This window comes from Gymnogyps californianus, chromosome 2, assembly GCF_018139145.2.
Source record: "Gymnogyps californianus isolate 813 chromosome 2, ASM1813914v2, whole genome shotgun sequence".
Taxonomy (NCBI): Eukaryota; Metazoa; Chordata; class Aves; order Accipitriformes; family Cathartidae; genus Gymnogyps; species Gymnogyps californianus.
The window spans coordinates 268,239-289,709 of NC_059472.1; the positions used below are offsets into that span (position 1 = coordinate 268,239).

At 52.0% G+C, this 21,471-nt stretch overlaps 2 protein-coding genes across 6 annotated transcripts in view; both read left to right on the top strand.

Moving 5' to 3' along the window:
• The window catches only part of NRBP2 (nuclear receptor binding protein 2), a 30,367-nt gene extending 13,873 nt beyond the window's left edge, over window positions 1–16,494 (top strand). The window contains exons 2-18 of one of the 2 annotated variants that reach the window (XM_050892181.1): window positions 768–890; window positions 1,227–1,328; window positions 1,600–1,689; window positions 2,618–2,658; window positions 2,751–2,845; window positions 3,107–3,130; window positions 3,473–3,556; window positions 4,242–4,297; window positions 5,034–5,129; window positions 6,800–6,932; window positions 7,113–7,215; window positions 7,371–7,421; window positions 7,812–7,947; window positions 11,140–11,193; window positions 11,651–11,714; window positions 13,222–13,277; window positions 15,144–16,493. In XM_050892181.1, coding sequence (XP_050748138.1) covers window positions 768–890; window positions 1,227–1,328; window positions 1,600–1,689; window positions 2,618–2,658; window positions 2,751–2,845; window positions 3,107–3,130; window positions 3,473–3,556; window positions 4,242–4,297; window positions 5,034–5,129; window positions 6,800–6,932; window positions 7,113–7,215; window positions 7,371–7,421; window positions 7,812–7,947; window positions 11,140–11,193; window positions 11,651–11,714; window positions 13,222–13,277; window positions 15,144–15,212 — 1,377 coding nt within the window. In that variant the 3' untranslated portion in view covers window positions 15,213–16,493. Of the gene's footprint in view, window positions 1–767; window positions 891–1,226; window positions 1,329–1,599; window positions 1,690–2,617; window positions 2,659–2,750; window positions 2,846–3,106; window positions 3,131–3,472; window positions 3,557–4,241; window positions 4,298–5,033; window positions 5,130–6,799; window positions 6,933–7,112; window positions 7,216–7,370; window positions 7,422–7,811; window positions 7,948–11,139; window positions 11,194–11,650; window positions 11,715–13,221; window positions 13,278–15,143 lie in introns of both variants that reach the window. The other variant, XM_050892180.1, reaches the window with a different exon arrangement.
• A 597-nt stretch (window positions 16,495–17,091) lies between these two features.
• Window positions 17,092–21,471, top strand: part of PUF60 (poly(U) binding splicing factor 60) — a 32,186-nt gene continuing 27,806 nt past the window's right edge. For 2 of the 4 annotated variants that reach the window (XM_050892175.1, XM_050892177.1), the window contains exon 1: window positions 17,092–17,363. In XM_050892175.1, coding sequence (XP_050748132.1) covers window positions 17,142–17,363 — 222 coding nt within the window. In that variant the 5' untranslated portion in view covers window positions 17,092–17,141. Of the gene's footprint in view, window positions 17,364–19,067; window positions 19,114–19,684; window positions 19,704–21,471 lie in introns of those variants that run through there. The other 2 variants (XM_050892178.1, XM_050892179.1) reach the window with 2 other exon arrangements.

Consider the following 21,471-nt stretch of genomic DNA (forward strand, 5'->3'; position numbering starts at 1 on the left):
CGGGACCTGGCAGTCCTGGCTGGCCCTGGGGACCGGCCATCTGGTGCTGCCCTCAAGGCAGGATCGGCAGAGACCCAGCACAGGGATGGGGCTGCCGTGGCTGGGTCCGTGCTGGACGTGGCCTGCAGAGGTGATGTCTGCAGAGCTGCTCTCCACGGGGTCTTGGGATGCAGCTCTGTGACCTCTGGGGATGGGAACTCATCAGACAGACCCTGGGGCATGGGGTGTTGCCCCCAGTCTCCTCAGGATGTTAAAAGAGATGATGTTATGGCTTTGGTTTGTCTGGACCATCTAATTTGCCCTGTCTAACGTGAGCGTGACCATCAGCCGTGGGTGTGGGTTTCTCCCCCACGGCTGCTGGGAAGTGGGGTCCACGTGGGTCTCCCCATCTGCGTGCAGGAGTGGGGCCGGCAGGTGACTGTCACTGCTGGCTTCTCGCTGGGCTAGAATAGTCGAGAGGGGCTGGCATGGGAACTGCTCTGAGTCGCTGGCTCTCTCCGGTGCCCTCACGTCCTGGAGAAACGGTGCTGGCTGCTGCAATGCCTGAGCTCCCAAGCAGGCAGGTCCCGAGGGCAGGGCAGAACAGGCAGCAGGCTGGGGGTTTGCTCCACTCACCATTTCCTGGCCAGAGCCTCCTGCGGGCTGGAGTCCTCCGCAGGAGTGGTAGCAGAGACCACCTACGTCCACGCAGCATGTTTCTCCGGTGGGAGCGGGAGCTGTGGGCAGGGCTGCAGCCAGGCTGTCTCACACCTTCCCGTGCCTTGCAGGTGAATCAGGGGAACATGCCGGGCATCCAGAGCACCTTCCTTGCCATGGACACAGAGGAGGGCGTGGAGGTGGTGTGGAACGAGCTGCTCTTCACCGACAAGAAGGCCTTTAAAGCACACGAGGTGAGCCATCCCTCCCCAGCAGGGACTGTGCCCACCTCCCCTGAGACCGCCCGCTGCACCTTCCTGGGCGGCAGCACTGGTCCCTGCTGTTCGTGGGCGCTCCTCGGTCAGCAGTGCTAATCACAGCCTGTCATGCTGTGCTCCTGTCTTTGTGGCATTGTGCTTTGCCTTGGCTTCTCTCACAAAGACAGCTCCGTGTGTCCTCTGTACCCTGAAAATAGCTTTCCCTGTGACCAGGGGCACAGCCTTCTCCCCAGCCCCAGGTTCCCTTGCTCTCAGAGGTGTCCTGCCACATCCCAGGACCTGCCACCTCACCTGTCCGCACTCTGCCCGCAGGAGAAGATCAAGACCATGTTTGAGCAGCTGGTGCTTGTGGATCATCCCAACATTGTAAAGCTTCACAAATACTGGCTGGATGTGAAAGACTCGAAGGCACGGGTAGGGAGGTCTCACGGAGGCAAAGTGTCCAGTGGGTCTCCGAGCTGGGGGAGGGATGCCAGTGGGAGCCAGGCAGGGATCCTAGCTCTGCTCCTGACCCCGCTCCCCGGGACTCCCCTTCCTTCTCCAGGACACTGCTGCCAGCAGCCCGCTCTCACCCGTGTGCGGGGCCGGTGCAGGCTGCGTGCTGCTGGCTGGTGCACCCCACGGGCTGTGCACAGTGCTGGCTGTGCGGGGATGCTGGGAAGCTGACACCTCTCTTCCCTGCCAGGTCATCTTCATCACAGAATATGTGTCCTCAGGGAGCCTGAAACAGTTCCTGAAGAAAACCAAGAAAAACCACAAGGCCATGAATGCCAGGGTAGGTTCCCTGGGAGCACGCGCAGGGTGTCCCAGGTGAAGTGGGTAGCTCTGTGTCCACTGGCACAGAGAGGGTCTCTGGTCTCTTATAAGGCAGAGTAAGCGTGTATCATTGCTCCCTGAGTTACCCAGGGACTCTCTGCTATAGGGTGATGGCATCTTGGTGAGGGCCAGAGCAAGAGCAGGACTTCCCCAGGACAGTCCAGAAACAGATCCTGCTGTCAGGATCTGATCCCGAGGGTGGGGAACCTCCTGGAAGCTGCTGCAGTGAGGTTCAGCTGTGTGATGCTGACTGCTCCTGGGGCCGCATTGTGCTTTGGGAGGCCTGCGTCTCCACCACCCTCAACGAGGGATAGTGGGCTTGTGGCTAGGTTACTACTTGGGTTGAAGGGACCGGTTTCACCTTCAAACCCACTCAGTATGGGTCTGACTAATGGTTTTCCAGGCAGGTCTCAGCTGGCTGTGACTGAGGAGCTGGGTGACCATTCTGGGGGTCCTGTGCTTGACCTTGCAAGCCCTGCCCTGAACTTTGAGCTCAGTATCACACCAGTGCAGTTAGGCACTCCTAGAACTGAGACTCACTGTTGGTGTGTACACAGAAAACATATGCATGGACTCCACAACCATAGCTAGCTTTGCCTCCTCTGTCATGTGTCTGTCCATGCTCCCACCGGGGTTTTGGGGCTCAGGGGAGCTCTGCCTGCTGGTAAGGATGAGTTCTCAGCTTTGGTGGTGTTCTTTGAACAGGGGTTGGAAAGGAGACTATTGTCGCTGGGACAGCGTGTGGCTCATCTTTGAGTAACAGTCTCTGCAGGGCTAGTGGAGGGCTGATTTCCCCAGTCACTGGGTAATAGGTAGGAATGACCTGATCCGGCTGCTGGGCTCTGATGGGTGTCTCGTCTGACGGAGAGCTCTGGTCTCTGCTCTAGGCCTGGAAGCGCTGGTGCACTCAGATCCTGTCTGCTCTCAGGTAAGCTTGCCATCACTTGCACTATCGGCCGTCCTGCTTCTCACTAGGCTGGGCACAGGTAATGTGCTCAGGGCAGCTTTGTGCTTCCCCAGCTTCCTGCACTCCTGTGAGCCTCCCATCATCCACGGCAACCTCACCAGCGACACCATCTTCATCCAGCACAACGGGCTCATAAAGATTGGTTCAGGTAGGAAGCTGCCGCCCTCACAGGCCCGTGGCTCCAAGTGCTGATGAGAAAAGTCAGCAGGAGGAAGCTGCCCGCCGAGGGACGTGGTGGGGTCGTGCGGGGTGGTGTGCCGAGGGGGTTCTGGCTGGGCAGAAGAGGCAATAGCTGCAGGGTCCCTGAGGGGATCACCTGTGCAAGGCTTGGAGTTACCTTCTCTTCTCTTTGTGTCCTCTGCTCCATGCCTTCTTACTCGTCCGCTTCCGGATCGGCGCTGACCGGCAGTCTGGCACAGGGTGTTTGCAAATGGTGAGTGTCCCTCTGCCACCTCTCCCAGCACCTCAGTCCTGTCCCTGGGTCGACCTTCCTCCCCTGCGGGCCCTGGGCGCCTCTCACCAGTGAGGCACTGCAGCACGGAGGAGCAGTCCTGGGCTCTGCAGGCAGGGCGGGCCTCTGTCCCTCAGGGAATTGCTGTTCCTACCGTGGGAGCAGAGGGGTCTCCTGGGGGAGCGAGTGCCCCACAGGTGGTCTGCATGGGCAGGAGCGCACACAGAAATCCCTGCTACCTCGGGGCACCCATCTATGCTCGCAGCCCTGGGGAGACAGCTTAGAAGAGTTGTGATGCAGAACATTTCTCGTTCCCCGACGCAGCCCTCCCGGACGACCTGCGAAGCCCCATCAGGATTGAGAGGGAAGAGCTACGCAACTTGCATTTCTTCCCCCCGGAGTACGGCCGTGAGTGCGGGGTCTGTCTGCCGGGGGGTGCAGGCAGCGTGGGTGCCCAGAGGGACGTGGAGGGGGAACCTGTGCAAGGCGTGGGCGCAATATGTTTGCAGCAATACAGAATTGTTCAGTGCATTCATAACTAAAGCTGTTGGCCATGAGTCACAGAAGATCATGTGATAAAGAATGACTGTGCGATAACATTGTAGGTAAAATTTAGTGTTAATTAGTGCAGAGCTATGCATGTGGGAGAAACACCTGTGTGCCTACATGGGGATGGACTGTGCATTAGCAATTACTGGTTAGGAACAAGATCTCGGTATGACCACGGATAGCTCTGAAAAGGTCAGCTTATGGCTCAGGAACACTCAAAAGCATGTAAAATGTTACAACGATTAGGGAAAAAGGAGTAAAGAATCTTTGTGCCATGTGAAAACTCATGATGTGATCCCCGCCTTGAATATTTTTGGGCAAACTTGAGGGGAATAAATGGGAAAGGTTTGTGCAGAGAACTGTGAGAAAATGTGTGCTGGGGTGGGGGAAGCAGGCATGAGCAGAGGCGTGGGCAGGGGTGAGGGCAGGGGTGTGTGGGGAGAGGCGTCTGTAGGGCTGAGGCAGGGTGCAGGGGGTTGTTCCCAGAGCGAGCGGGTGGTGGCCTGTACCTCTGCCCTGATGTGGTTCTGGCTTGGTTTTGCAGAAAAGGCTGACGGGACTGCTGTGGACATCTTCTCCTTTGGGATGTGTGCGCTGGAGGTACGGAGCAGGACGGCTGCAGTGCCTGGGAACCTGCAGTGACCCCTGGTTACAGGGCAGGATTGTTCTTGCTGAGCATGCTGGGGATTGCAGTGGCCTGGGGAGCTTCCCGATGAGTCCTCTTGCCCTTTTCCAAATCTCACTGTGAGCTGGGAATCCCTTGCAGCAATGGAGACATCACTGCTGTGGAGAACATTTTCTGCTGCCGTGGCCCACACTGCCCTGGATGCAGCAACAGGCTTTGGTCACCTCTTTTGTGCTCGGCTCGTGCCTCTCGCCCATCTCTGCTGGTGCCTCCTCTTCCTCCTTGGGCTGTGACAGCCCTGGGAAGGGAGGGCACAGGGGGCAGGGACAGACCGTGCTGCTCCAAGAGGATGTGCATCACCAAGCACAGCTTGCCCGGGCAGACTGTGGGGCTGTTGGTGCTGTCTGCATTGTCCCTTGGTCTGCGCGGTGCCCAGGGAGCAGCCTCCCGTGTCTGCCCTGCCGGGAACCTGTGAGCAGCCTGGAGTGCTGCAGTAGGCGAGAAATGGGCCCCGAGGGCAGGGACGCAGTGGCCAGGGAGCACTGGGGAGGCCAGGAGATCTGGAGCCTGGCTGGGCTGTGTGTCCTGGTGAGGAGCTCCACAGCTGCCACCCTGCCAGGGGATGTCCCTTTGGGAAGCCCTCAAGGACTAACCCAAGGCTTGGCTGCGTGCAGACATGGCTGCACTTCTTCTGCACTTCTTCTTCCCCAGATGGCAGTGCTGGAGATCCAGACTAATGGGGACACGCGGGTCTCGGAGGAGGCAATCATGCGAGCACGACATTCTGTGGACGATCCCAACATGCGGGTGAGTGCAGCTGGCTGAGCCTCAGGGATCCATCTGTGGGTCAGGCATCCCTCCTGGGGTGTAAATCTCCCTATGAGCGTCCTTCCCCTTGGCTGGTATCTGGAACATCAGGCATCCTGGCATTGCTGCACGCTCCAGGTTACACCAGTGCTGGGAAAAGGGAACAGGGACAACGACCTACTGCAAACCTAAGGGCAGCCAAATCTGGTGGGCTGAAGGACACGGGGATTCCCTCCCTCCTGGGCTGGTCGAGATGAGAGCCTGGTCCTCACCCCTGTTTCCCAGTCCCACCAGTAGTAAGGCTGAGTGCGAATTCCCAGTAGGTGCACGTGCGCACGCGTGTGCACACATACACGCTCTGTACAGACATGGCCAACCACAAATAGTTCAGCACAGACAGGGGAGTACCGTGTTCACAGGCATAGACATCATGAACAGCCAGATCCTGCTTCTAAGTATCGATGCTCAGGGCAATCCCTTTCACAGGTCACTGGTATCTGGCCCCATCCCATGAGTCTCCCTGTTACTGATCAGACCCATGGTCTGGTATCTACGCCCCCTCTCCAAGCTTTCATCTCACTTACCAGCTAGTCCAGCTTGGCGTTCGCCAGAGGACCACACGCGCTCACAGGGAATAGAGAACAAACTTACACTGTAAATACTTAGGAATAGAGTTTAATAAAAAGACAGGATAGACTGAGGTGATCAGATGCAGGGCTCAGCCAGACAAGTGTACTGACCAGCAGAGTGCTTACAGGCAGCTGGCACCTTTTATCCCCCTCCATTTTCCGCCCTGACCGACCTCAACCCCTCCCTTCCTCTTCCTTTGGCCAGTCTCCAAAACATCCCATAATAAGTTTGTACACTCCCCAGGTTCTCGTGTTTTATCTCAGAATTCCCCCAGGCATTGCACAGTAAATCCTACCGGCTTTGATGCAATAGTCCCCTTGTTTGCATGGTGTCCCAGAGAGAGTTTCTTCCGTTGAGCCTTCAGCACCAGGGGCAAACGGCGTCACTGTTCACCTCTGATGGTCTTTGGGGCAGCTGATTTGGAGGCCTTAGGTTGTGTGGGTGCCCACCCTGTCATCCCTCTTCTGATCATTTTTTGGTCTTTGCGTCTATTCTGAATAGCACAGAGCAGTTCAGGAGGACAGGCCCCAGACTGGAGCATGCAGAAGAGGCAGAGGATCTTGCTTTTCTGCCATCAATGAGCAGAAACGGGCAGACGCATCCCTCCTATCCTGCCGCTGTCAGGAATCCCTCCCGCTGGCTCAGTCTGCCCTTTCCGCAGTCCTACCACCATCTTTCCTGGTGGGTTGCTGCTCTCAGAGCTGATCCTGGCTGGCTGCCGGGATACACCCCTGCCTGTTCTCCTTACAGCCTTTTGCTGGGCTTGCACTGCAGCCTCCTCCCTGGATGAGAGCAAGCAGGGAGCAGAGGTCCTGTGGCCAGACTGTTGGTGGGTATCCAGCAGCATGCTGCCTCCCTCAGCTTGGGTGCTCTGTACGCTGCCTGCCTTGCCCTGGGGCTGCCCGCTGGAGGAAACAGCCACTCAAATCTGCTCCTCGGGAAATGCAAGTGTGAGAGGGAGCCGGGGCTGGCAGCGGTGGGGATGAAGCAGGGGAATGTCCTGCTTTGCCTCCAGTTTATGCCTTGCCTTTGACCGTCAGGAGTTCATTCTGTCGTGCTTGACCCTCAACCCAGACAAGCGACCAACAGCTAATAACCTGCTCTTCCACCGGGTGCTCTTTGAGGTCCATTCTCTCAAGCTGCTGGCAGCACACTGCTTCATCAACAACCAGTGTGAGTAACCATGAGACCACCCTGCCCCATTTGAGCTTGTATTGCTGCCCCAGCAGAGCTGGGGATGTGGAAGAGCCTGGGGAGAAAGGCAGTGACTCATAGACCTTCCCTGGGGTCTGTGCTGCAGAGTCCACGTTACAGGACCTCCCAGCTGACAGCTCCTTTCTGCCTTTGCCCTAGATCTGATGCCAGAGAACGTGGTGGAGGAGAAGATAAAGGAACTGGACCTGAACATGGTGATGGCAGAGATCCGGAGAGAGGGTCGGCCTGGAGCACAGTGGAGGTGAGGATGAGCAGTGGAGATTTCAGAGCAGCCATAGCCATGAGCCCAGGACTTGCATCCAGCCTGGTGATCCTGGTGTCATGGCATAGGAGTCCTTCACACCACTCTTCTCTCCTGCCTCCCCCAGTAATCTTCCTGTCCTGTTTCTCTCCCAGGTACTCAGAGGTCTCCTTCCTTGAACTCGACAAATTCTTAGAAGATGTCAGGTGGGTTGAAGGTGGTGCTGGCTGACCTGTAATGTGTCTACACAGCTCTGGTCCCCAGCATCTCTCTGTCCTCAGCTCCCTGGGCAGCGTGCAGCCAGGGTCAGGGGACTGTGCTGCAGCACATGTAGAGCGTCCTGTTTGCACAGCAGTACTCGGTCGTGTGTGATGCCCTCTGCGGTTCCCCCCCGGGGTGAGCAGACCTGGGCTGCAGTGCCAGGGCGAGTGGAGCTCTGTGGCCTGCCACCTCCTCACCGTGCTGCCTGCCTGCCAGCACTGCCACTCCATGGGTGCAGATCCCTGGTCTGGGCCATGGCCTTCCACAGCTGACCTTTGCCGGGGCTGTAAGAGGACAGGGCTCAGCTGTTTGTCCTCCCTCTGTGTCTGTACCAGGAATGGGATTTATCCCCTGATGAACTTCGCTGTTTCCAGACCCCACGCCCTCCCACGTGCCCTCTCCCAGCCCCAGGAGGACCCTCAGAAAGCCAAGACTCCCACCCCAGAGCCCTTTGATGTGGAGACCAGGAAGGTAAGGTCAGATCCAGGAGGGGACAGATTCTCCACTGGGAGTAGGTTGACGGTCTCCGTTCCCGACACCCTACTGCAGGAACGCCTCTCCCTTTAGCCACACACTGAAGTCCAGCCCGGGTGAGAGCTGTTCTCCTTGTTGCGTTGGCTGCCCCAGGACTGTGACAGTCCCTTTGGCTGGAACTAGTGAGGTCCATTTCACCTGAGACCTTCTTGAGCAGCCCCATTGCCTCCGATTCTTTGGCTCTGCCTTCCCTCCTCACACGTCCACCGGCAGCTCTGTGGCACGGCGTATTCTGTGCCTTGTTGCTGGGGTGTAGGTTTGAAATCCCATCATCGTTTGATACTGACACTGCAGTGGCACGCTGAGGTGCCAGCTGTGCTCAGGCCCTGTTCTGCGTGGCACTGCACAGGCGAGACTGCACGTCCCGACGCTGAAGTCATGGGCAGGAAGGTCATTGCAAGTGGGTTTATGGACTCCTGAGGGGAGTGAAAGGGGTGCCAGGTAGGGAGGGCAGGGAAGGACCAACACAGTGCGAGGGTGTTTGAACAGAAGTGAAGCCTTCCAAAACCATGGTGTAATCCGTCACTGAACAGAGCAGTTCAATGCTGCAGCATAACCCCCTCATGGGTATGGGCAGGCTGCCATTACATCCCCCCAAAGCCTTCACTTCTCCAGGCTGAACAAGCCCAGTTCCCTCAGCCTCTTCTCAGAGGGCAAGCACTCCAGCCCAGGATCATTTTGATGGCCCTCCATTGAACTTGCTCCGGTTTATCAATGTCTTGTTTTGGGGGCTCAAAATTAGATGCAGTACCTGGATGTAGTTTAACAAGTGCTGAGTAGAGAGGAATAATTATTTCCCTCAATATCCTGGCTGTGCCCCAGGACGCTGTTGGCCTTCCTTGCTGCCAGGGCACGTTGCAGCTCATGTCCCGCCTGCTGCCCACCATGACCCCAGAGTCTTTCCAGCAGAGCCAGTAAAGCTTTCCTGCCAGCCAGGCCATCCCAGCCTGTGTCCTTGCCAGGGATTATTCCTTCCCAGGGGCAGGAGTTGGCATTTGTCCTTTGCTGACATGCATACGGGGAGACAAGGTTGTTGGCCACCGCCATCAGGGCGTAGCTCAGGCACGGCACTTCTTACAATGGCTGCTGTCTCCTGAACTGCCGGCCATCGTTGAGAGCAGTCAGAGGAACTCATCGGTCTGTGTGCACCTCTCTTTCTTAAAAACCCATTTGGTACCTGTTATTTCCCTCTGCGGGTATTTCCCTGTAGTATTCATTATTAATCACCTATGGCACTGTCTTTGTGTTACCATGGATGATATGCATGCAATTTCATACTTGCATTGAATTAATGTTAAAAATACTATGTGGGGCTAAACCTAATTCTTATTCCTGCAAGATGCCCTGAAATGCCTCCCTTCAAAAAGTACATCAGCAGTGGTTTCTTCATATCTGTCTGAGAATCAGCTTTCAGTGCACTTAACTTACGCTTTATTCATACTACTTAGTGCTTATTTTTAGTGAGAGTGCTGTGGTGATCAATCAGATACGTTAGAGAAATGTAAATGTAAACCTACACAGTTATGTCTCTTCCCCTCTTTGCATTTGTTATATGCTGCTTTTTCACCTAGCACCCAAGGAAAGTTCTGCAAGTGCATTGTCTGTCTGACCAATGTGTTCAACTAGTTTTTACCCAATTTGTCAAAGGACTAGTAATCTCAGAAGCACTGAGTTTCTACAGATTTCATGAAAACTTGCAGCTGGACAAACCTGCAAGTCCCAAATGAGCGTAGCTACAATGCAGATTATTTGTCTGTTCTGGGAGGCACCAGAATATGGATGCTGGATGGATCCAAGGAATTTTTTTTCATGGTGAGGTTGGTTAAACAGTGGACCAGGGGCTAAGAGAGGTTATGGGATCTTCTTGGAGGTTTTCAAAACCCAGTTGGGCAGAGCTCTAAACAGCCTGGTCTGAATTCACTGTTTGTCTTGTTTTGAGCCGGGGCTTGGACTAGAGACCTCCTGATGTCCCTTCCCACCTAGATGATTCTTTGATCATGGGCATCAGGTAGAGAGAGGTAGGGAGCAGGTGGGAATGATGCACTCAAACGTCATCAGCCTTCTCTTTGATGATGTCTGCAAGATGCTGCACAGTTCAGTGTAATTCAGTATATAAAGGAGCATGTAGCCAGACAGTGCGCTGGCATCAGTCGGTATAAGGAAAGGGCACCCACCTTGGGCATACAGTCACACTGGTCAGCTCTTCTTGGAGAAATGGATGGCCTGGAGATGGTAAAGGTCAGAGGACAGTGAGTTTCCTGACTGAGAGCGCTAAATGCCCAGGGATGTTTGTCAGAGGGAGGAGCTGTAGTAGAGAGGTACTGAGTCAGAGGAAGGAACAAGCATATAACTCACCTCTGAGCATAAGCTTGAAATTGAGGAATATAAATGAAACCCTGTTAAACTCTGCGTGGAACAGGGATGTTGATTCCTCACTTGGTTTCCTGTCTTTTGGGCTGACCAATTGCATGCTTGCTCTGGCTTTGCTTTTGCCCAGATGACGTGACTTCTGGTGTGAACCATCCTCATGGGAACTGGAGCTGACCCAGCTTGAAGCTGATCCAGTTCCTTCATAGGAACTTGAAGCTGACATATGAATAAAACACCATATTTATCTAACACATTTGAATATTCTGCAATGCAATGCGGGGTTTCCAAAAGAAAAACCATATGTCATTTTAATAATATTCAAGATTTCGGTTTTGCTCTTTTGTCTGATTTAAGGATTGGTCATCCCATAAGGACATGAACAAGTACAATAGTAAAGCGTAACCAAGAGTATGGGGAGAGCTTTAGGGGGAAGCTTATCCCTGACAAATGGAGCAGAAGAATTCATCCTGGTTGTAAAGTTTTCCCAGAACTGCACCTTGCACAGGGGTCCCTTACGCACCTCTCAATCAGCTGACGATGGCCATGGTTCGTAGCTGGATACTGGACTAAATTAACCCTCAGCTGCTCCACCCAGACAATTCCTAGAAGTGTGGGAAGAAGTGGAAGGTCAGGCTGGCAGTTGGAATTAAGGGGTTTAAGTAGGAATTTGAAAGTCATGCTTGGAGAGCAGAAGTAAAGCAGGCCTGGGGGAGCCAGAGGGACTGTGTCCAAGCTGATGTTGATTTTGACCTCTTCTAGGTGGTACAAATGCAATGTAACATGGAGCTGAATGAAGACAAGACCCAGTGGCACGTAAGTATTCAGCTCCTATTCTACATGAGGCACTGGGGCAAGACCTCCTCTCTGTACCCATCTCTGGCATCTGACCAGGAAAAAGTTTGGTCTCGGCTAGTTTGCTGCAGTACCCAAAGGACTTACTCTTGTCCCTTTATAATAAAAGAAGACCAAAGAAGAAGAAAGCCACCAGCCCCCTCTGGCTGCAGGACAGGAAGACCTTGGTATCTTTGTCTGGACATCTTTTAACTCTACTTCTTTCTAGTTTAACAGTTGCAGGTGAGCTGTAACTGTTGAGAGAACATTCCTCTAAGACACTCAAACTACCCTGCCAAAGACATCCAGCATCTTGGCAGTTACCAACATCCTCCCTGCTCACCACTGCCAGCAGTTTCTAGTGCTGATGGAAGAGTCAGCACCTTTCTCTCTTATGGAGAAACTGGTGTTTGTAAAGAGCACTCTCTTCTTTCTGCAGCTTACTCTTCTGCTGATCCTGGAGGACAAATTGCATCGACAGTTGAGCTACGACTTGCTGCCCAGTACGTTTACTTGCAAGTAAATTTTTTTCATGAATGCAGAAGTATTGCCTGATGGCCCTGGTCAGGTTTAGGCTCAGATTGTGTTAGACACAGATTGTGCTTACACCAGCTTTTCTTTCCTTCTTGTACTGGGAGAGCAGACAAAACCCTAATAGCTGTGTGGTACCAGTTCTTGTCCACTCAGACCCTGAGCGTATTGCCTCTGACATGTGGTAGTAACCTGCACTCTAAAGTGAACGTTGAGAGTCTAGTGAGTGGCCATCAAGACCCTGCGTTTCACCCTGGGACATGTGGCGTGCAATTCTTGGGGTAACACTAGTGAATTCTTCCCTCATTCCCAACACTGGTGCAGTCTCTGCAATACCTTTCAAAGGAGAAGGTGGACTCTCCTCTGAGGGAGCCCCGTGGCTCTGGGGAAGGGTGCTTCTCCTCAGAGTAGGTCCAGCACAGCAGGCTCCTTCCTAAAACATGCAGGAGCCTTCTGGAGGCCATGCAGCTGGAGTCCCTTGACTGCCTTACAGCCAAAACTAAAGCATAAAGCTTGGAAATTAATGCTCGGGAGTTGCTACTTCACCAGCTCCTTGTGTTTTTCTGCCTACAGGTAGTGGCCTGCCTGCTTTTCATGCTGAGCCAAAACAAGCAAAAAAATCTCAAAGTGACACATTGCAAGACTATTGTGCTTTGTGTGATTTGGGAATGGAGCTCATTCCTGCCCAGTACCTTGTTCAGTTTCAATTCACTGCCCACCCTCTGTGCTGTGTTTGCCCCAAGATTACTGTCCTGGTTTCGGCTGGGATAGAGTTAATTTTCTTCTTAGTAGCTGGTACAGTGCTGTGTTTTGGATTTAGTGTGAGAATACTGTTGATAACACGCTGATGGTTTAGTTGTTGCTGAGTAGCGTTATCCTAAGTCAAGGATTTTTCAGTTTCCCATGCTCTGCCAGCAAGCAGGTGTACAAGGAGCTGGGAGGGAGCACAGCTGGGGCAGCTGACCCGAACTAGCCAAAAGGGTATTCCATACCATAGAACATCATGCCCAGTATATAAACTGGGGGGCAGTTGGCTGGGAGGGGCGGATCGCTGCTGGGGCATCGGTCAGCGGGTGGTTAGCAATTGCATTGCGCATCACTTGTCTTTTCTTGGGTGTTATTTCTCTTTTTTTTTTTGTTATTATTATTAGTTAGTATTATATTTTATTTTACTTTAGTTATTAAACTGTTTTTATCTCAACCCACGAGTTGTACTTTTTTTTCCCCGATCCTCCTCCCCATCCCACTGGGAGGGGGGAGGGGGGAGCAGCTGCGTGGTGCTGAGTTGCTGGCTGGGGTTAAACCATGACAATTACTTAGCAGTTACTTAGCCAACCAAAAGCATACAGCATGTGTCCCTAAAGCATAATGAAGCGTAATGCAGGTGTGCTGCGGGTTGGGGTAGGGGCACTTTACTGGTAGAGGAGGAACTAAGAGACGCGTGAACTTTCATGTTCTCACCATTCCTTGTCTCTGCAGCTGATAACTCCAAGGACTTGGCCACAGAGCTGGTGCATTATGGATTCATCCATGAGGTAAGCCTCCTCGCCACTCATTCTCATCTGTCGTGCATGCACCGTGCTACTGCAGTCCCCGAATCCGTGTGACACCTCATGCCTCAGAGGAGTAAGAGCTCCTCCATTCCCCATCTGTCAGCCAGAGAGCGGTCGCAGGGGCCAGCCCCTTGCAGTGAGTGACGCTTCCTTTTTTTGTTGGTGTTTTTTTTTCCTCCATACTTTGCTCATGCCTAACTCCAGGTTGCTGTTTTGAGGGGACAGTCGTATTGTGATGGCGGGGTTAATTACATCAACCTCGCAGTGATTCTGAACGTGAGAACCAGAGGAGTGCTAAGGGAAGGAAGTCGAGGGCAGCTCCCATCTCCCAGAGGAATTGTCCTGGTGTTGCCTGGACAGCTGCTCTTAACTCACTTTGCAGATTTCTGCCTGCCAGAAGAGATGGCCTACCCCAACATCGAACTTCCAGGCTCTCCCTTAGGTGTTTGCAGACAGTCCCAAGAAAGAATTCGGAGCAGCCCAGTCATTCAGACTACTCAGCAGCATAGCCTCAAGGAAAGGCAGCATGGAGAGAATGAAAAACATATTTATTTTTATTTTGTACAAGTTAGGAATTCTGGGGCTGTAGGCAACGTTTTGGAGAATTCCTCATTCTGGATGCTGACATTAGACAAGGAAGGGGTCAGCTTCACTGAGTGAAAAATTTATGTGAGTACACCTGGAAAAAAAGTACATTGAGGCTTTCTTCCTTTCTTCATCTGAGTCTGGTGACCGTGCAGCTCGGCACTGACACACTGCGGTGCTTTCTGCTGTGCTGTGGAAAATACGTGGCATTTGGGGCAACCTAGTACTGTAGACTATACCTCACACAGGTCCGTGTTCCACAGACTGTAAATCACCTTTCTCTTTCTTTCTGCTAGGAGATAACCTCCTTTTAACACTTCTTCCCCTCTCTAACATCTTTCCTACTCCACAGGTACCGACTACCTTTTCTCTCAGATGGTATAACTGATTCATACCTTGTTAATCTCTGAGCCTGTATTTAGCTTGGAAGTATGCTGCTTGTTTCTGACCTGAAGGACTTGTGTACCCAAATGCTCGTCTGGTTTTCCAACTGTAGTGGTTGGTCTAATAAAAGATACCACCTATGCCTTACAAATCTTCTCTTCAAAATCCAAGGTTTTTCTTAAAAGAAAAGTAGCAATTTAGCAGCAGTAGTGACAAAGGGGTGCCTCTAAGGAACAAGAAAACAACTGATTCTGCATTTTTCATTTGAGTGAGAATTTTGAGTTTGTTCCTGGCAATTCTGAAACCCCTCTATGATACAAGGTGGGGGTGTTTTGCATCCTTTACGTATCATTGTGTATTTCAGTAATTTCTTTCTTAAGGAATAAACATTGTAATTATGTTAGAAACTACCTACTCCTGAATGTGTCAGAAAAGAGATTCTGTACAAAATAGTTGCCAGACCAACAAAAAGTGACATCAATTTTTATTTTTGTTACCAGCGAGGATATTATAAAACAGATGGCCATAGAAAATAACTCCAGATCCAGTGGTCAGTTAATTAAGTTGAAAGTAAACTAAACAAAAGAAGATGAACCTGTTATGTTCCTTCAGATTGTAAGCTCCAGAGAACTGTCTGCTCTTTTGCCTTGATATTGCACCTGACACAAAAAGGCTCCGTTCTTGATTGGTCATTTGGTGTTATTCAGTAAATGAGATGATTATTAGTAGTATGTTCCAGATGTGCTTGCGAGTTGTTCTCTTCCCATATCAAAACTCAGATGTGAAATCGGCGGCTTGGGATGGAATCATGTAAGGAAGGAGATGTCCAAGGTAGCCAAGCCAAATTGATCTGTTGGCATGTTTTTTCTTTTATTTTAGGACGACTGTGAAAAGCTGGCTAACTTCCTGGAAAATGCCTTCCACAAATACCGGTCTCCTCCCTTGTGAGTCACCTCACTGCAGTCTGGAACAGAGTGGTCCCCCTATACCACAGGGGACGGGAAATGTACCAGACTGGAAGAAACTGCAGGGCTCCTGACCGAACTTCCTCCAGCAGGACCGACCGGGCCACTTGCTCCTGACTGAACCTTTGCAGTCCATGAGAGGTATATGCCTGAGCTGTGGTGTGAAAAGGCAACAGCAAGTGGAGGAGTAATCAGCAAACACAAGAAATTACATGTGCATCATGAGAAGTCGGGACCAAGCAGGAGTACGTGTTCTGGTCCCCACTCCTGAAGCAGCAAGCCAAAGGGAGTTGTGAGGCGTGGGGGAGTGGGGTAGCACCCCCTGCAGCACCTTCCCGATGGTGTTTGTGAAGATGCAAAGCTGCTGCAAGAATCCCCCAAACTGATAAATTTCCCTCTGGGAATGATAAGCTTTTTTCACTGCAGGTCCTAAAGCTATTTTTTCCCTCTTTGCCAGCTGGTAATACTTGCAGAAGGGAGGAGAGGAGCAGGCTTGGAAAGCTCTGGCGCAGTTTCCGATCTGCCACATTCCATTCTTTATACCCACTTTCTCCTGTTTTGTTAGGGTTTCCCCAGCACAGATGAACCACTGTGATGCCTTGTAATTAGAATTGCACACCTTGGTGTAAGCTGAAGAGAGGATTTTGTGAGCTGGACTTGATACGGCATGAGAAGAAATTCCAGACCCACCAGCTGGATCCAAACATGTGGATCAGTGGAAACCTCACTGGTGCTGAACAGAACCCCTGTCATTCCCCAGTTTGTCTTACAGCCTTCCAAAATCTCATGGCATCTTAAGGGGAAAAACCCTGATGTCTCTTCCTTCCCCGTTTCTCCTGTGGTGTTTGGAACTTCAGTCATTAGCCTGGAGAAAGGGGCAATCATCTTAGCTGCTGCGCACGTCAGGTTCAGTTGGTGAAAAGTGCAAATAGGAATTATTTGTGTCACAAAAGCCATGCAGTGCTGCTCCATGCTGTTCACGTTGTGCCGTGTGGAACCAGCTGTATCATGCTGCGCTGTGCTAGTGGTGTTCTGCGCTGTGCCAGGTACTCCATGTGGTACTGCCTGCGTTATGCTGCCCGCGCTTCGCAGTGTTGCACCAATTGTGTCACACCGGGCTGGGTTTGCCATGCTAGGATGCTATGCTGAGCTGCCAACTTGTGCTGTATTTCCCAGTTGCGCTATGCTGTGCCAACTTTACAAACTGACAAATCAATAAAGCCACTGAAAGTAGCTTATCTCATCAGAGCACTCCACTCAGCAAACCGCTTGATAATTTCTTAGTCACTCTTACAGTTATACTAAGAAGATGTGAAATAGCTTCCCTGAGTTCAACAGACTTATCCGCAAAGTCAGGCAAATTGAGTAGAGAAGGAATTCAGTGGAGAAACATCATACAGCTGCTTGATTCAGAAATCACTTTCTCCAGAACAAGTTTGCACTTGCCTCTGCAAACTGAGAAATTCCTTCATACGCCAACTGCTTCATTTCCCTGATGAGCTAGTTAGCTCTTCTTTAACACATTTCACCCAACTGAATTCATTTTTTGGTTTGACATTGTCCAGTTCAGTTTGACCAATGGATTTCCCTGCTACTGGCTGTGCTGCATTCAGCAATGATAAGTTCATTAACCAGCTACTGCAGGGTGTTTCCAATACATGACAGGCTGCTCTCACAGAATCACAGAACAGTTGAGGTTGGACAGGACCACTCGAGATTTCAAGAGGTCCCTTCCAGCCTCTGCAATCATCTACTCCAACCCCCCTACTCAAGCAGGGTCAGCTAAAGCAGGTTGCCCAGGACCATGTCCAGTCAGGTTTGAGTATCTCCACAGGTGGGGTCTCTCTGGGCACAACCTGTTCCTGTGTTCAACCACTCCCACAGGAAAAAAAAAGTGTTTTCCTATGTTCAAATGGAATTTCCCATTTTTCAGGTTGTGCCCATTGCCTCTTGTCACTGGGCACCGCTCAGGAGAGCCTGGCTCCATCTTCTTTACCCTCTCACCAGATATTTGTACGCATTGATGAGATCCCCCCCTGAGCCTTCTCTTCTCCAGGCTGAACAGCCCCAGCTCTCTCAGCCTCTCCTACGACAGATGCTCCAGTCCCTTCAGCATCTTGGTGGACTCGCTCCAGTAAGTCCATGCCTGTCTTGTCCTGGGGAGCCCAGCACTGGATCCAGGTCTCCAGATGTGGCCTGGCCAGTGCTGAGCAGAGGAAGGATCCGTCCCCTCAAGCAGCTGGCAAGGTTTTCCCTGGTGCAGCCCAGGATGCCGTTGACCTTCTTTGCTGCAGGGGCGCGTTGCTGGCTCACAGTCAGCTTGGTGTCCAGCAGGACGTTCATTCTTCTTCTCAAAACTGGCACCAGCACAAGAATGGAAATCCTGCCCTCACACTTGCGAGTCAGACACGACTCTTCGGAGTCCTGTCCCACAGGAAAGGGGATGTGTCCTCAGACACTGATAGTCAAGTCTGATCAGCTAATTAGGATTGTAATTCCTGCCTGTATATTATAGTCGTGGTATGCCCACCTTTTAGTAGAGTAAAGATTGCATAATGTAGGAATCCACTATGTCTCACTAATAATGTTTTCCAGTGGTTAACTGCTGTCACTTAAATTTAGGCTAGAAATAAGGCACACTGTTTTATGTTCCAATTCAGATATTGTACCTTTATCTCCTAGACGAAAAGAACTTTTGCAATGCAAGATTTTCTCATCGTAACAGTAGTTAGATGTTAAGTCCGCTTTTGACTTTTGATAAACTTTATTGGCCTGAACTTTCTAAATCTTTTATAAAATAGGCTTTCAGAATCTGTAAACTTCTCGTAGATTTTCCTTAGTCTTGCATCTCTTCTGTAGTGGGGCCAAGAGGCCACAACATTCTCACGCCAGTCTAACTAATTAAGTGCAAGGTGTAACAGCACCTATCTCTGTCCCTTACTAACAGCATTTCCTCTTTAAAGCAGAACCGCCACCTGGGGAAGTGATGTCTTTTTGGGACCCTATTTCACAGGGCCTGTTTCCATCCCCTGTGACAGAGATCACCTGTGCCAGGCTGTTTGACCTTGCCTTTGTATTTAAATTTGGATGTAACAGATTGGACCCACTTGAAAAGAACAGAGAGTAAAAGGGACAGTCAGACACCAGGGCGATGTTTCACTTCAGCAGTTCTCAGCAGACGGGTCGTGGATCTGCTCGCAAATTGCCTATTCAGCAACTACAGATCTCCACAACAGGTCACTGGGGCCCTTAACTCCGGATGCCCACCTAACGACCGAGGACCACCCTGTAACAGTCGGGGCCCTCGGTTTTCAGCGCCTCTAGCACGCGACAGCACAGCCTTTGCCCGCAGGACGGGTCAGTCTTGCAGCCGGCAGCAGCAACAGCCTCTGGACTCCCCCGAGGTACCCGAGAGGATTCTGGCGGCGGCGGCAGCAGCAGCGCTGCAGGCTCCAACTCCCCAGTCCCCGCTCTTGCTGCTGCCGGGGGCGACGACCGCGCCGTACAGGCCTGTACGGGCCCGGCCCGGTGCGGCCAGGGACCCCCCTCGGGGCTGGAGCAGACAGGCCCACGGGGCACTGCAGGCCGCAGCTGCCGAGCCGAGGCCCCCCGCCCCGCCCCGCCGCAGGCCCCTGGGCCCGGCCGGCGGCCGCCCGGCCCCGTCCCGTCACGGCACCGGCGGCAGCGGGGCGAGCACAGCGCCAGCCTGACTGCCCCGCCCCAGTCACGTGACGCTCCGGCGTTCTCGCGAGACGTTCTCTCCGCCGCTGCGGGAGTGCTCGCGAGAGTTTCCCGTTTCGCGCGCACCACAGAGCTCTCGCGAGAGTCCCGCGCCGACTGCCGACGGGGTGGACAAGATGGCGGCTACAACGACCATCTCCCTGGTGAGCAGGGCAGCCGCCGCCCTCCCGTGGGCGAGCCGGGGCGGCGGGCTCAGGCCGACCCGCTCTGCGCAGCGTCGGCCGGGCCGGAGGTGGGGGGGCGGCTCGCCTCGGCCGCGGGGCGTCGTGCGCCTTTGGGCCCGCCTGCGGCCCTCGCTGGGGACCGGTGGGGCGGGCTGGCGGCGCGGGGGCGTGCGGCAGGCTGGGGTCCCGTCGCGCCTGGCCGCCGGTCGGGGCCTCTGCTCCGCTGGGCGCGGGCGGGGGGCTGGGGCGGCTGCCGCGGGGTGACTGCGGGCGCCCCGTCGTCCGCGGGCGGCCTTTCCGCCTGTGCCGGCCCGTTCCGGGGGATCGCGGCTTTCCGGCCCCGGCGGCCGTGTTGCTGAAGGTCCCGCTGGTGCAGCAGATAGGGCTTCTGCTCTGCCTTAGCGGTCGCTTCCCTGCCGGGAAGGCGCCCCGTTCCCCCGGAGCTCGCCGGGCTGACAGGCTGAAGCGGGCTCCAGCCCGGAAGCCCCGGCGGCGGGTCCGAACGAGCGGTGCGAGGCTCCTCGCTGCGGCCGTTGGCGCTTAACCGTCGTCGGTCGTGTGCTTTCCAGGTACCGTCCGTAACTTTCATGTGCTTTGTACCCGCTCTGGTGCTTAGGAAATAGATTTTCACTGTGCTAGGATACGCGCACGTTACTTACTTCGGGCTCGTTTGCTGGTTTCAAAAATTCACTTGTTCAAAAAGATCTGCCTAGGCGCTAGGGCTTTTTTAAAAAGTATTTAGCAGAGAGTTTTCTCTACCAGAGCCTTGTAGCCTGAGGTTAAAATGTGAGCTCCTGGTCACCTTTCCTGACAAAACGGGTTTGGTGCCCAGTGGGTGGTGGTTATTTTTGTATTTCCTATTGCTCCTTTTATGCATTCATGAAAGGATCCCAACAGTATTGATTTTTATAAGAGTTCTTTGTGTTTTCGGGAACATTCTCTAGAGCTTTCCTGAATGGACTGCTAATGTTGTAAGAAAGCAGAACACTCTCATTTCAGAGGCTTGTTTGGTTTTTTTGTGAGTTAGCCTTAAACAGAAGAAATTAAAGTACTTCACTAGGGCGCTATTCAGCCTTCCTTGGACCAGTCCTTTTTGTTTTTGGCTAACTGTGGAATTGTGTAAAATGGAAGTATGAAACCTCTAAGGTGTCAGGCGTCCAGGGAAGGTAGCCTGTAATATAATTGTGGATGCTGGGGAACTACAGGGGGGGTGGCCAGGCTCATGTGCGCTCTCCAAATATCATCAGCTACTCATAGAGTACTGGGGTTGGATAGACCATTGGTGTGACACAGCAGGATATTTCTTAATGCTTTGTGTTTTCTGCTTTTCTTCCCCCCCCCCCATCATTGTTTTAATAGAAAATATTGGATTTCTCTGATTAATAGGTCTAATTCTAAAGCTGCTCTGTTTTTCTTTAAGGGTCTACCTTTGAACCCTGAAGGAGTTGTCTTTCACAGTATTCCTTTTTTGGATTCACAAATACCGGTGCTCATAATTGGGAGCAAATACGAATGACTCTAACTTTGTTTCCCATCTCATCTTTGCTTAATTAGGACTTCATTAGGTTAGGAGGTTTGCAGGTTAACACTGGGAACGAGTATTCAAGTCTTGAGCATGTGAGGTTAAATATAATTCCAAAGATGATCGAAACCCAAGGAATGTTATATTGCTGAGGATGTGTGAGGACATCAGATTTTGTTTTTCCTCAAAGCTAAGGTGGTGACTGTCCTTTATTTCACAGCACACTGCTTCAGCCAGTTTGTTTGGTGTAGAGTTCAGTATATGTGTATTTTAAAATGACAATGCATACATTTCAAAACCAAAATAATTAGCTAACTTTATAACTCTCAGCCACTGCATGGTTTTGCTGCATGGCAGTGAAATGATGCAGTGGCTAGTCAAACAGAAAGAAGACTGTCAGAGTTGCAAATCTGTTTACAGTAAATTGTCAGGGCCTTAGAACATAAACAGAAAAATAATGACCTTGCTTCAGAGTTTCTATTTGTCTATGTACATTAGCTATTATAAACAAATTTAATCAACACTGTAAAACAAACTATTGTTTTACTTTTCTACAAGTCTGGCATTTGAATTGAGTATTAAGAGCTGAGCAGAGTATAGTAAGTGTAAGGAGTTTGAGTATTTTTGTTTAATTGACTTCAAAACACCAAGCATTTAAGCTTAAACCTGTTAGCTTACACTGTCAGGTTAAAATGGACATTCGCATTCAGAGAGTTATAATTCTGTTGCAGATAAAGCATTGCATGGAGTCCACGCAAGTCTTGATGAACCTGTGATTATTCTTGGGACTAGGAGCAAGAGTCATACGGGCCCCA